A 15,564-nucleotide genomic window follows, 5' to 3' on the forward strand; every position below is an offset into this window, starting at 1 on the left:
GAAATTCAAAATCCATTTGTATTGCATTCAATACAAAATAACTGTATTGAATGCAATACATTGGATTTATATGTGTAAAATCAGTACATTGTTTTCAAAAACATTTATTTTACAGTATATATATTAGTATGAGTATAATATGTATTTTTTTTTAAAAAATTAAAAAAATTAAAAACATTTTTTTTTTAAATATATACATTTTTTAATTTGTTCAATTTATTATTTTTACATGATTTTGTGTTTCAAACTTTATTATACTCATACTATTATATTAATAATAATAATTTTCATGAAAAACAATACCGCTTTTAGACATAAAAAGCCGGAAGGAAATGAACCGCTAGGGAGGTTAAAAGCAGCAGTGCGATGTCATCACCAAATCTCCCTCCAGATCACATGACCCTAATAGTTAGAGATAAAGGGATTGATTTAGGCTGGTTAAGTTACCAAGGTGAATTAATACATTGCCAAATTAAAATTTAATTCACTCATCTTATTGAATGTGGTGAAAATACCAGATGAGCTAGGCTAAGTGAAATATTTCTTGCTGAGTGATTATTGACTGTTATGTGAACAGTCTATACTCCTTTAGTAAATCAACCCTATATTGCCCTCACACAACATATATACAGTGATGAGGCTGCAGGCACACTCACATGACAGCAATAGGCAAGAGGGTGGGGTTCGTCCTACTTAGGGTTCGCGTAACATGTTGTTGGTTCAGCCAGGACATTTTTTACACCATTGCTTTTATCGTCTCACATAGAATTCCGTGCACTATTACTGCATAGCATGTGATCTGTTATTTAGCAACTGGAGTGCATCAAGTTAACATTATAGGTCATTGTGACTGGTGATAGATATACATCACTGAATGATCCAATGGATGCTGTGTCTTCTTTTGGTGGAAAAAAAAATTAGGTATGTATTTTTGTAGAAATAAAGAACTTTTTTTTTTTTTTTTACAATGGCTGTAGTTTTTATATATTGTAATCCAGAAATAGTTAAGGAACAATAATGTACTTTTCTATAATAACACACTATATTAATAACACTAGGGGCCTGTTTTTTAGTGGAAGGGGTCTGCACACTTGTACCTTTACCATTCCTGATTTAATAAAGTTCTCCAAGACTAGAGAAGATAGACAGTCATGAGAGAATCTGCGTGATCCAACAAACCTGAAATGGATTTACTTAAACTCATTTGCTATTAGTAAACAAATATTTTTATTCCTCACCCAGATCTATTCCAGGTTTGCTGGATTATTCAGGTTAACCTATGATAGCCTATACATTGAATTCACACAGCTTTCAAGCGCAATGTGTCCATGTCCATTCTGTATTGACCGTTTATGTAATCTCTCAGTGATAGTTCACTTTTAGGTAATCCAACTTTATTAGAATTGGTATGGGTTCCTCATGGCAATACCTATCTCCACATGCTCCTTCTGGACAATAAGTTGCCTGTTAGCTTTGACAAAGACCAGAACTAATTTGGAAAATTCAGCCCTTGGAAAATTCAGCCCTTGACAGTGATGTTTGGTGTTAAGATGGAATTTTCCAAATAGTGAGACCATTTTGACAATGCTGAAATATAAAGGCAGTTTTATCCCCAAATCATAAAGTTCATTATGATGCAATAAAAATTATATGCTATGACTATAAATTAATTTTCTGCAGCATAACATATCTGATGCTAAAAAATAATTAAATTGTTCCTATGCACATAAGCTCCTTGGTAACATGGGTAGGGTTAATATTGTGTGACCTGTCTATTACATGAACTCTTTAATAAATTACATATCTGATATCCACTCTCGATAATGTGGATCCTCCAAGTAACTAATTTAATAATGTAAAAAGTCTGAAAATGTGATTCCATAACCACATTGGTAGTATGGCCACTTTAAACCAGTAGGGCTGTTTCTAACCATTTTGATACCTGAAACAAGGCAAGTAACTTACCCACTATAGAACATATAGTATCGGGTCTGTTTGTAAAGCAGCAAATCTGATATTTACTGAAGCATTTATTGGTGGAGAGTCTTCCGGATCCATTTGTACCAATTGCAGTAACAGATTCTCTACCAGAGATGATTTCAGAGATTGTCAGTTAAAATATTGTCATTTTTTAATTCTGATTAAATATTTCAAATGCACACAGGGCTAAAATCAGTCATTTGACTAATCAGTTCTTTAGCTGCACAAATACAGGAAATCCTTTAAAGAGTGGTTAAATAAAAGTTGAGAAATGTGCTATTTGCTGGAATGCTGGTGTTTTTAATAAAACAATGGTATTTTCTCCTGCAGACTGACTTAAAGATTGCAGAGCTTGTCTCCTCTAGATAGCAAGATAAATAGGATTCATTCACCATTGGCCAGTACACTTTGATATATCTATCATCTAGGTCAGATATTTGATTGGTTATCATATTTAGCATTAGTGACACGACTATAGACTTTGTACAGCGCTGCGTAATATGATGGCGTTATATAAATACTATATATTATTATTAGTATATTGAATAAATATGTTAATTAGTGCAGAACCAATTCTTTTCAATAGCTTTTGAAAATTATTGGGGGAAAAAGATAAAGTTGTTAAAAATTCTATATTATATGATGGTTTTACTTTCACATTTGCAATTCCAGCTCACAGATTGGTCTTTTCCCAAAATTTTCCAACCTCAAGCACACAGATTGGTCGTTCATCTTCAGCTCCCAATGACGGCATGATCATTGGTCTTCCTTTCTTGCTGTTTCCTGAGACCCCTAAGTTGAACACAAAGCACAATAAATAATATTCATGCTTCTTCTATATTTAATAAAATAATTAAATTGTTCCTATGCACATCATATAAAGTATCAAATCAAGTGCATGTTTTGGATAAAAAAAATTCTAAGTGCTTTTTTACAAAATAGTCCTTACCCAACAGCCAAACACCTTAAAGAGAAAAGCACACTAATACAGCTATAAATTACATTAAAAGATCTTTTTATATATCATATATATATTTTTTTTTGCCTTCTGCTACTGGATAAAGATTCTCAGTTTGTACTCAGATGACACCTAGCGCCATGTTCCGGAACTGCATTTGTCTTTGGTTTGACAGATCAAAGCTGTCAAAGATGAGATGTTTGTTACACTCTAGATGAGGACACCATTGCCATCTGCTGGTGAACAACAACACAAATGATCATTTAAGCACAAATAACTGATTGTAGCCAACTCAAATGTACAACATACTTACAGAATGATCAATCTGCAGTGTATTTACATTCTCAATTCCCAATTTAAAAGCATTTGGAACCTAGTAATTTGTCCAGTATATGATACTCAATTGCAATATGTGCATCCACCCCTAACTGATAAATATTTTGTCAGTGTGCCTTACCTCCTCACTGACTTGTCCCCAGCAAATAAGCATTAACTTCTCTGTGTTTTTTTCTCTGGGCAAATGTGATAACCCCTCAATGCCAGTCATCAGCCCATGTCCATGATTTTCTCAGTGCTTTAGTATGCAAACCTTCTAGCACCCATTACCCTAAATATGTGCTTTAGGGCTAGTGCCCTAAATATGTGCTTTATTCTCTTGATATCTATTCTGTTTATTTCTTCTGGTAATGTGCATTTAGCATATAACCTTGAGCAGTCAGTAGTTAACCTTTCCATGCTCTGTCTATGTATGTTAACCATTTACTATTCAAGACTACAGCAGAATAAGTATTCTCCCTATCACCCTAACAGTAAAGAATGCTGCTGACATGATACCCACATCTACACTGTCTCTGAATACCCTTCTTAATTTTTAATGGCACCAGGAATCTGTTTTTAACCTCTATTCCTCCTCTGCAAAACCCTTTGGGTGAAAAGCTTGACTTCAGTGTGGATATTCTGTAATTACTCATTTTTGTAAATGGATACCAAATGCATTAGGGGGCCCATTTCACCCACACTGTCATTTAACTGTATTATAATATTTGATTGCAGTTTTGTAATTATGGAAAGATCAGTAACTATCATGAGACAAAAATAATTGTTCTTCACTCTGACATACATTGTACATTTTTCTACAGATAATGCCTGCTGGCCTATCTTTCATATTTCTCTGCTGCACATACCCTATGTCATACTCTCCACACTCCTCTCCTGTACACGATGACCACTGCCGTACCCTCCATGTCCTACTTCTGCATTTGCTACCCATTGTCATATCATTTGAACACCTCATATTTCTTTTTGGAATTCCATCAGCTCTTTGTGCTCTTTGGCACATTATTCCTGCCTCCCACTAAAAACAATCAGAAAATCTCCAGAATTACCAATATCTCTTTTTTAATTCAACCTAAAAACACAAATATGTTCCTGCAAAAAAAGAAGTTAGGAATTAGTTGTTTTTTTATTTTTATCCTTTATTTATATGTATCATTTTATAGATGACTATGCTTTTATTGATACACTATACCCATACTCACAATGATATTTTTGATCCTTTTCAATTATTTTTCTTCTTACTTACACGTATTGCTCCTTGGTTTTTGTCTGGTGCACATTTTTTTTCAAGGTGGCATAAGCCATAAAAAGGTTTTCCACCTGTTTTTTTTCTAAATATATACTATATCCATATGCCCTCCTAAATTCACAGTAGTGATTTTAACAGTAAATATGAGCACACTTGACAGATACTGAAATGGTGAACTCAAATGTATGTGAAACCTCACATACCTTTTACTTTCCATACCCTACAGTCTGAAACTTAAGTTCAAACTTGAGAAAAAAAGCATACTGAAGCTGATTCTTGTTTATACCCAGAGAATGTGAAAAAAAAGCTATTCTTCTAAGCACCCTATGGGAAGAATGATAAGAATTGTGTAACCATAGGTGGCCAGGTAGGATGTAGTTATCTTCAAACTTAATACTACAGCAGAGTCTAGTGTGTTACCAATGCCATTGGTTAAATAATTGTCTACTCCTCCATTTAAAACCACTGCCACAATAGAAAATCCATATCTTGGTGCTAAGCTGATTCCCAAAGACTGTACGAGACTTTAAATCAAAGTTAAATACCAAAAATCACACACATTGATTTTAACATCATATGTGTACATCTGCTTAGAAAGTCACATGTTTAGCTACAGCACATTCTGAGGACTGAATCAATAGTCACAGAGGTGTTTGAAGCAAAAAAGACACAATAGGGAAACAGTTTACTGTAATCAATCTGAGGAGACAGTCATCCAAAATATATTAAAAACATAGGAGGCAAACTGTAAGAACTGCGGTATGGGACCTGCCAAATGCGTGACATCTACCAGAGGAACAAACTCAACTAATACTAGGTCAAGCAGATCAGTAGTAGAGTCTGTATCAGAATTCAAAAAGCACAGATCAGGAGAGGCGAACTTGCAGTGCGTGACCAGGGTAGAATAGATGGGGTACTATAGAGCAGTGGCGCGCCCCCTAGGAGAAGGACCCCCGGGGGCACACCGGCCAGAGCCGCATACCATGTCCCCTGTATGGACACAACTCACCCACTCTCCCATCGCCTGAGGGAAGTCACTCTGGGGGAAGTTTCTTCACCTTTGAGTGTCACACGGCTTCCTGTGCATGCGTGGGATTTAAAATTATTAAGTGGTGCAGGCATACAAAAAAAAAACCTTTTATTTATACAGAAACCACTCTCTGTAGGTTATCACTGATTAACAAGTTTGGCGGGTAAGTATAAACGGTAACAAATATACAGATCATCTTTTTGCTAGTTACATGGCAGATATGCTTCTATTGGCTGGTGGTTTTAATGTACCACTAGCCTTATTCTATCTTTTACATTTAAAGCAGAACTAAACTCCTCTATATTCACCTGTTGCATCGCAGGGCACCACCATTCTTTTCCTTCTTCTCTTCCTCCTGTGATCTTTGGCTAGCTTGCTTAGGCAGTCTGGGACGGCGAATGTCCCAGCAAGTGACTATGGACTTTGTACACGGCTGCGTAATATGATGGCGCTATAAAAATACTGTGTAATAATAATAATAAAAGTGCAGGAATAGCCTGGATTGCTAGGTATTCTGGGCAGCATTGTGGCTCAGAGGTTGGTTAGCACTTTGGCCTTTGCAGTGCTAGGTCCCAGGTTTAAATCTCAGACAGGACACTATCTGCATGGAGTTGGTAGGTTCTCCCCATGTTTACATGGGTTTCCCCCAAATAGTCTAGTTTCCTTCCGCATTCCAAAAAAATATCATGCAGTTAGGATAATTGGCCTCCACCAAACAATTGACCTTGGACTGTAATAATGACATATGACTATGGTTAGATTGTGACATGACTAAGGACTTTGTACAGGGCTGTGTAATATGTTGGTGCTATATAAATACTTTGTAATAATAATAATCCTGGCATGCACAGTTTAGCTTTTAAGACAGTTCCTCTGAGCAATCAAGTAGGTAAGAAGGATTATAGCAATAATGACTTGCCTGACTGAACATTTTTAAAAGTTAAACTTTAGTCCTGCTTTAAAGTACATTAAAGTCTATGTGCCTAACTAGTTACCTTTTAAGAATATTTGCCTATCTCAATTTGTAAAGAACAAACAAACAACCACCTCTGTGAATATTACTATGAAATATTTATAAATATCTTTATTATAAATGTACCTCTTTATCTCTGTATTATTATCCTGTTGAGATTATGATTAATTATAGCATGATTAGCAGATGGCAAATTATGCCTGTTTGCTTTTTAGTTTTCTGAAAAATAATTTATTTATCTTTTTAAATATTAACATATGTGTGAATAAACAGAAATACTATGAGCAAGTGCTTCACTTTTTCTTTTAGTCTGTTTTACGGAAGTCTTTACTATAAACATGTATTATTAACACATAATTCAGAAAAAGAGCTCCACTCTACGCAACTTCTGAGCAGTGTTGGCTGCCAAATGTGATAGTATATTTTGTAGCAGAATGTCAGATTTTAGTTTATTATTCAGTAAATTCTCCCTTGGTCTATGTAACAGGGATTTACTTATCTTCTCTAAAGACCAATATTGATATTTGCATTTCGTGTTGAAACCTTTTGTCCCCTGGATGGCTGACAAAAATTGATACTAATAAAAAGAGGAGTCAAATCTGAAAAATACTCCCATGGACTAAAATGTACCTTTGCAGGCATTACTACAGGCATTCAAGTTTTTTATGAAAAATAAAATAAAAAAGAATTACACAGGTTTCCCCAAAGAATGCTGATGAAGGAGTTCGCATTGGCATCAATGTCCATATTTGAACTAATAACAAATATGGCATAATGGGCCTGATTTATTAAAGCTCTCCAAGCCTGGGGCTCATCAGTAAAACTGGGTGACCCAGCAAACCTGGAATAGATCTGGTCTAATTTTTAAAACATTTGCTATAAAATAGCAAATTACTTTGAAGACGTCCATTCCAGGTTTGCTGAATCACCCAGCTTCACTGATGAAAGTGTATCCTCTCCAGCCTTGGAGAACTTTAATAAATTAGGCCCAATATGTAACAAGGTACTCCTTTCCCAGGGTTTTTCAGTAAAACATTGGTTGATAAACCATATTGTTGCTAAAACTATGGTAGGAGTTTGCTGGGTAGGCAGGGGGTGGTATCTGTCCTCACCACTGCAAAAGTTTGGGTTGCACATGAATAAATGATTGCACATGCTTTAACATGAATTACTAAGTTAAATGAGCATTTATTTTGCAGAGTGCACATTTCCTAGCACTTTAATAAACAAAGCCAATTGAATGCGTAGGCCACATGAGTGGTGAATATTATGTATCAGTGTTTCACATAATGGAAGTAAACATACACCACTCAGCTCAATTAGCAACCGTCTGATGTCTGGATTGGTATTGATTAGTGATCATTATGCAAGTAGTTTAAAAAATAAATTAAAGCATTTCCCTTAGTTAATTTGGACTTCAAGCTCATCTCAAAGTAAAATTAACTCTCAGTCTTCTTAAGACCTCTTGGTAAGGGCAAAGGTTGCTTTAGTGCAGATCAATGCAAATTGTGTCATATTCTTTACAGATAAACATATAGATGTACAATGCCCTGTACAAGTTAAAGTATTTACTGCCCTCAATGTTCTGCTTTGTAACATTACAATTTTGAATAACTTAGATTTGTTTGGGGAGTAGAACCATTTAAATTTTATAAAATGGCAACCACTTTAAAGGTGCAAAAGTACCCTTTGGCTGTCGCAATCCAACACGCTGTCTATCCAACTGAGTATAATGGACAACTCCAGGACAAGATTGTTGTTTAGTTCCTGCCTTGCTTTATACAAGGACTAGGTCTCATTCTACATTGAATACCTTATTTGATACCCCTTTTGAGCTTCTATGCTCTAGCCAAGTATAAACTACGTTTTACCTTCATATCTATCAATACCCTCAGCAGCAGCAGATTTAGGTCTATATTTCCCTCTGAAGAAGCCAATAGGTGAAACGCGTTGGGCTACAAGACATTTTACAACCCCTTCGGCTATAACTCTTTACGACTTAAACTTGTATAGTTAATCTATGTCTAGTCTGGTTATTCTGACCACATAATGGTAATGAGAGTTGTTAAACTAAATAACATCAATGTAGCAATATACTAATGTCATATGTTACTTTGCTAATTACACTTTGTTACTGGTATATTCAGCCATTCAAACCTCTTTTCTGTTTATTCACACTTTTTGTAAAAAACCTTAAGTGTGTATATGTATTCCCACCCCCACCCAAGTCAGCACTTTTTAGAGCCACTATTTGCTGTGGTTAAAGCTGTACAACTCTGAGGCATGTCTCTTTTTTTTTTCAAATACAAAAATCAGTTCTGAGGCAACAAACCCTTTTAGCTACACTGTACTCTACATACATGTTCTGTTGTGTGCTTGTCCTGTGTGACCCACATGCTTTTGATTTCACTTCATTTCAAGTATCATGCTGTTGCGTACCTATATCTCCCTATGCCCTCGTTTCTGCTATCAGGTATTCTTACCTTTCCTAATTCGACTCTTGAAACCAACCAGGCATGGTGTACCTAACAAAATCGAGTGGCTTTTGCATGTTCAGAAAAACAACCAGCAAAGAATATTCAAGATGTCCTTGAGATGTTGTTTTTAAAATCCTTTTTTGACTTTTAGGTAGCTTTTCTGCATTTTTAAGTGTATTTTACAAGCATGCAATCTGGCCTGCTTTGTCAGGTCAGTTTTATTATATTTTGCCTACTAATGTCCTGATACACACAACCACATTACTGAGAGGGGCATTTCCAAAAAAAATGATGGTCGGGGTATTTTTTGTTTCACATTACCCACTGATAGCAACAGAACAGAATTTTGTGACTGTAGTCCCTCATGAAAGTGAAAAGATAAGCTTAAAAATTTGAAATAATATAGAACTAAAATTCCAACTTGACTCCAGGCACAAAATGTTCCTCAAATTCCCAGCTGGTCCGCCCTACAGTCTGCCTGCAGAATAGTATAGGAATCCGAATTCAATACTTGTTCCCCTGCACACGGTGGGAGAGAAGCAATGATCAGTCTGTACTATAGGAAACAATGTACAGGAATCTTTTTATGCTGGATTATAGCAAACATCTAGATAAAATACATTAAACACCAACATTAAAGAGAACACATAGTCTTTGTATTAGGAAAATCTTTAAATTAAATGCAGCCTTAAGATTGTATAGAAGAACTGTATAAATGTTCAATGTAATCACAAGAGTAATAGTAAGAAAAAAGATCACATGGCTATAAAATAGCTTGTGTTAATATTATTGAAAATTAAATATAATGTTTTAAAATGAGTACATTTAAAATAAAGGCAATTGTTTCATAGGCCTGTTTCAGCTTATCATTTGCTTTAAAGAACCAGTCATTTATTGACCCCTACCCTCTTTTTTTTAAATAGATCTACTTTAGTTGGCCAAGTATTGACTGACGGCTAAAAGCATTTTCCTTTTTAGACTAATAGTTTTCTAAATTAGCGACCTACACATATTACTGAATTAGAGATTTGCAATTAATCATTACAGTGCTGTGTGATGTCTATCTTTATGAGACTCACATTATGCAGACTTTTATCTCCCATACCCATCTGCATTATCATTTTTTTGACTAGAGCAGGACACTATTTAAGAGGCTGGAAATGAGCAGAAGCTGTATTTGAATTTTGATAATTTTAGTTTTGTTATAGAAACATTTCAGTACATTACCCTGATTTACATTTCATTTACTGGTCTAGGGAAGAGCTATTTTTTTCTGAGAGCTTGAAGCCTTTTACCACCTATGTGACAATGTTGATTTATCTTATGACATACACATTTGTTTCATTTCCTTTGTCTCTTACGGTACCATCAACCTATTAGTATGATTTTAATTGTTGGTGGTTAGTTGGCTTAAAGTTTGAAAGTGGTTACATTTGCTGTAAAATTGTCATGTTTGTCTAAGTTAAAGAAACGCTGTGACCATTTCTATTCTAGGCTATATAAAAGTAATTGTTTAAAGCCCAGCCTTAACCCGCTTGTACCCTACAATTGTTCCTCTACCAGGTCTTCGTTTAGTGCCTGGTCTGCAAAATAACAATTGTCTGGTCTCTTTCAAATTCTCAAGTATCAGCTGTACAGGCTTTATTTGGTGTAGCGTGGACAATGAAATACTTTAATGAATAAAGTCCTTTACAATCCTTACAATTTGGATTTGAAGAGACTATTAAAGCTGTTTGATTTTAACTTTTGCAGTGCAATATCTTCATTTGATATTTATTTCTCTTATGTACACTTGGAAACATCATGTGCAATTTCAGAACATATTGTTCTCAGTGGTGACATATTGCTGAGTTTTCGCACTGTTTATGTGCTACTACCAAGCTTACAACAGCTCCCATAAATGTGATTATCAGAATCACCGATCTCTGTTGAATAACCCATACTATGATTATTTTTAAGTATGCATCATGGAATTAACAAATTCATTGCACAGCAAAAACCCATCTGTCAGAATAGATTCAGAGATATGGACACCTATTTTTTTTTTCAGAGGCTCAGCATGGTCCCGATCACTTTCTGCTTTCCAAGCCAACTATTGGTACCATATTAATGGGCAGGCACACTGTTGACTAGGGAGACTCATTTGCGAAAAGGCCAAGCTCAACCGTTAAAAGAGATTATAAAAAAATCTGTAATTAAAGTGAATGTTTGGTCAGACTATAGACTTTAAATATTTAAGTACTAAACAAGCTTTAAAACAAGCCCTGGATGACTTCTGCAGCTGCAGGCAATGGAAACAAATTAAATATCAAAGCAAACATGGGCTGCACGGTGGCTCAGAGGTTAGCACTCTGGTCTTTGCAGCGCTGTGTCCAAGGGTCAAATCCAGTATCCACTACACTATCTGCATGGAGTTTGCAGGTTCTGTATTGTATTTCAGACATATGACTATGGTAGGGACATTAGATTGTGAGCCCTTCTGGAGGACAGCTGGTGACATGACTGGACTTTGTACATCACTGCGTAATATATTGGCGCTATAAATACTGTATTAATATAATACTGTATTATAATAATAATAATAATATAAACATCAGAAGCGGCGAAGTTATAGTTGGTTTGTCAGCAGCTTCAGCTCACCCTGATCCCTCTCCCATTTACTTGTTGGCCTTTTAGCATTCTTATATAAGCACAGAGTACATCTATTTTGTGAATACATTAGAAAACTGAAAGGCTACAGAGAAACTGACTTTAACAACTTAAGTACCTGTTTTGCCATTGATGATAATTTGCTCCTCAGTTCCAACAGCTACAAAAGTCAGTGAGAGTGTTTTTAAATTTCATGTACTGCTTGTAAACATATGGAAATACTTAAATGACCAATGCTTGATCCCCAGGTTTCTTCTAACTGTCTGCAAATCTGGAACTGCTAATTGTTTAGACATGCAGCTTGCTAAAGCATGTTTTTATAATTCTCTGAGTTTGAATTTACCACGGTTGTAACAGGTTTGCTTCACTTGTTTTATGTAGGTTTTCTGCTTTGATTCAGATCTTTTATTTTACCTTGCATTGAAAAGGTATTTGAGGTTTCTTTTTTTGCTGAGAAACCCAGTAAAATATTGTAAAACCCTCTTCTTGATTTTATGTCACCTGGTTAATTTAAAAATGGCTGTATTTAAATGTTTTCAATATTTCTTTTTCATTTTAGGAGTACACAATAGATGTGTTCTTTCGTCAAAACTGGGAAGATGAGAGATTGAGGTTTACAGGGCCAATGCGCATTCTTCGATTAAACAATCTTATGGCTAATAAAATTTGGACTCCAGACACCTTCTTTCATAATGGAAAGAAATCTATAGCCCACAACATGACGATGCCTAATAAGCTTTTAAGAATTCAAGATGATGGAACGCTGCTGTATACAATGAGGTATTTTATATTTTGTACTCTATATTTTTAGGCATTCACATAAAATGTGTATGTATAAGATATTTTGCTTTTCAGGAGGGTAATGAATTAAATTATCTCAGCTTTTTAAATAATGGGCTTCCTTTTTGGCCTCTCTAGTGGGAGGCACCAAACCCAAAAAGGTGTGCAGTCTCTGGTTTGTCCATTTTTTAATTATATGGTAAGCAGGGCAAACGTACGAGAAGCTTTAAGATAGATACAATGAAAATAGTAATACAGAAAAGCTGGTTTCTTATGTGTTTTCAGATTAAACCGAATACAAATATGATTCTTTATTTATTTGTGAATTCCAACTTAGAGTTGAATTAAAAGTGTACTTGTGTTTAGCTTATGTAGTACAAAGGGACCCCAAACATGAATATATTATATAGTCCAAAAGACTAGCTATGTTTTGTCTTTTTTAAGCAATATATTAATATAGGAAATATTATGGCAGTTTACTGGTTTTAATTCTTTAAAATCCTTCGATAAAATAACATATAAAAGGTGTGTTTGCTAGCAATTATAAAACAGCTTGAACACACCTATAAAACTAATCCTCAGACTTCTTCATTGGGTAGGAACTCACTGGACAGCCCTCCCAAATATCTCCCTGGAATCTTCAGGGATCTGTTTCATGTAAATATATATATATATATATATATATATATATATATGGGACTTATTTCCGATCAAAGTAACATGCAGCTGCTGTGTAAACTTGACATTAGCAAAATTATTATGTAACAATGTTATATTGCTATATTTTAGGTATTTTGGTTCATTCATAAAGAATTTGAGGTGTGAGTAATGATTTGCAAATGTTGTACATTAAAACAATTTTACAAGTAAAAAGATAAAAAGTATAAGTAACCTTAGGTAAACATCAGCTCTAATTATTTTTTATGCCCCTTAGTTAAAAGTTTGCAGCTCTTTTTGATTTTTATTTGCCTAAATTATTCATGTTAAAAGTTATGATTTTTTTTTTAGATTAGCGTATGCATTTATTACCCATAAAAAAAAAAAAAAACATGTGCACAATTAAAGAGTAACATGTCTTTTTTTTGTAAATATCTTCAGCATGAATAAATCATATAATAAAATGTGTACAACTTATTTAAATGAAACTTTATGTCTTACACTTATCAAACTAAATAAAGGACATTTTTTTTCAATTCTTTTTCTGTGCATTGAATTAAAAAATAAAATATCTTTTAAAGACAGTATTACTAAGAGAAAAACTTGGTTGTTTAAAATAAAATAATAATAAGTACAACAAAGTTTTAGCGGAAACCAATAGATGAAGTCCAAAAGTTGTTCTGGTCCATAAATAGTGTTTAAGTGTTGGGAGTTGAACTAGTCAAAGTAAACTTGTTGTTTAGCTCTGGGTATACAATGCAGAGGTTTGTCACAAGAATTTAAAACAAAATATACAACAGAGGATTAGCCCTTGCAGCCAGCACACAGCAAAGTTTTTTTCTGAATATGTTTCTTTATTTCACTTTTAAAACAAAAACAGCTTTCTTACATGAGCTGGACACAGGTGGGTAAAAAGTTCTCAAAGTCCATAAATCAAAACAGCATAGATGAATATCCACAACAGCTTTCCCTTGCAAAAAGCACATACTCTACAGAGGCTTGGTTGCAGCCTCCATGTTGCTTTTTCCTATTACTTTCCCGTGGTAGCAAACCTGTGCTCTTATAGCAGACTTCCAGTCTGGTGCAGACAACCCCCTGGGTGTACCCAGGGTGGAATTGGAAGGCCCACCTAGTACATTCCTTCTCATTCCAGAGTCCAGGTCCCTAAAATTTACTAACACAAAGCACCCCTTAGCAGAGTTGTCTCCACTATTCTGGACTCTTTGCCCAGTGCACACCCTGGTTTTATCAAGCCCATGCTCCATACCCTGAGGAAATATATCTCCCATCCAGGGCCAATCCCTGCAGTCCTGTACAATACATATATACATACTGCAAAACAGAACCCTCATACAATAGCACAAAACACCATGGGCACCCCAGTATCTGTCCCAAATGACTTTTTTCCAGTTTGCACACCTTGCACACAGGACAGAATCAGACTTTAACCTATTTCTCTAAGCAATGCCACATATGTCTATAACTGAACATGAGTTACATGTTACAATAGTTTAACTATAACATATACAGTGTTGCTGCTTGTACGCACACATTATGAATTAAACATATTTACAGTTATAAAGAATAAATGACATTACCTTGTGCTTGCAGAGTGTGCTGAAGCATTCACTGTCAGTTCCGCAACCATGACATAAAAGAAATGTCAAGCAATGCAGTCATTAAAGTGATACATGCTATTTCTTTTTCTATCCCACCTAACAGTACTTGTATATAGTGGCTGTCATATATCTCTATAAATTCCTAGATAGAAACTGAAAATTCTGTAAGTTGGAGTTTTTACTGTAAATTCAGTTTTAGAATCTTTGGATAAAATGACATCATCTCTTTTTTCCAAATGGGATAAAAGCATTTATTTTGGCTGATTCATAAATAATGAATTATATCCAATAGAAAAAGGTAGGAAGGAAAATAAAGTAAAAGTTAGGAAAGTGTGTTTGTACACAGAATTTTTCAGTTGTTAAATAATGTGCTTACCAAAACCTATTTGCACAGGCACTGTTTGACGGGTAGCAAAAGGAATAGTATCTCTCACTTTAAGCTCTCATAGCATTCTCCATCTTTTACTGTTTATTAAACTATAGGCTTAAATTAATGTAATATAAATTTCAAGGTACAAACATTTTTGGATGACAAACAATGCAAACAAACAGTATTTATATAGTGCCAACATATTACACTTTACATTAAATAGGGGCTTGCAAATTTCAGACAGATACAGACAGTGACACAGATAAGACCCTGCCTAGAAGAGCTTACAATCTAATATTATATATTATATTATATATCCCCAAAATTTTACAATGTAATGTTTAGGTGACTGACCAGTTTACCAGATTAAATCAATACATAATTACATAGGTAAGTTGAAAAAAACATAAGTCTATCAAGTTCAACCTTTAGGGAAATAAACATATTAGAAACCAGCATATCCTAGATAAAACCATATAGACATAG

The 15,564-nt window shown here is 34.7% G+C and overlaps 1 protein-coding gene across 1 annotated transcript in view; it reads left to right on the forward strand.

The window, feature by feature from the left end:
- Positions 1-15,564, forward strand: part of GABRA2 (gamma-aminobutyric acid type A receptor subunit alpha2) — a gene marked incomplete in the record, with an annotated part of 100,124 nt that overhangs the window by 36,465 nt on the left and 48,095 nt on the right. Inside the window, 1 exon segment of the mRNA XM_072406262.1 lies at positions 12,212-12,432. Within this exon segment, the coding sequence (XP_072262363.1) occupies positions 12,212-12,432 (221 nt within the window).

Source organism: Pyxicephalus adspersus, chromosome 3, assembly GCF_032062135.1.
Source record: "Pyxicephalus adspersus chromosome 3, UCB_Pads_2.0, whole genome shotgun sequence".
NCBI classification, from domain to species: Eukaryota; Metazoa; Chordata; class Amphibia; order Anura; family Pyxicephalidae; genus Pyxicephalus; species Pyxicephalus adspersus.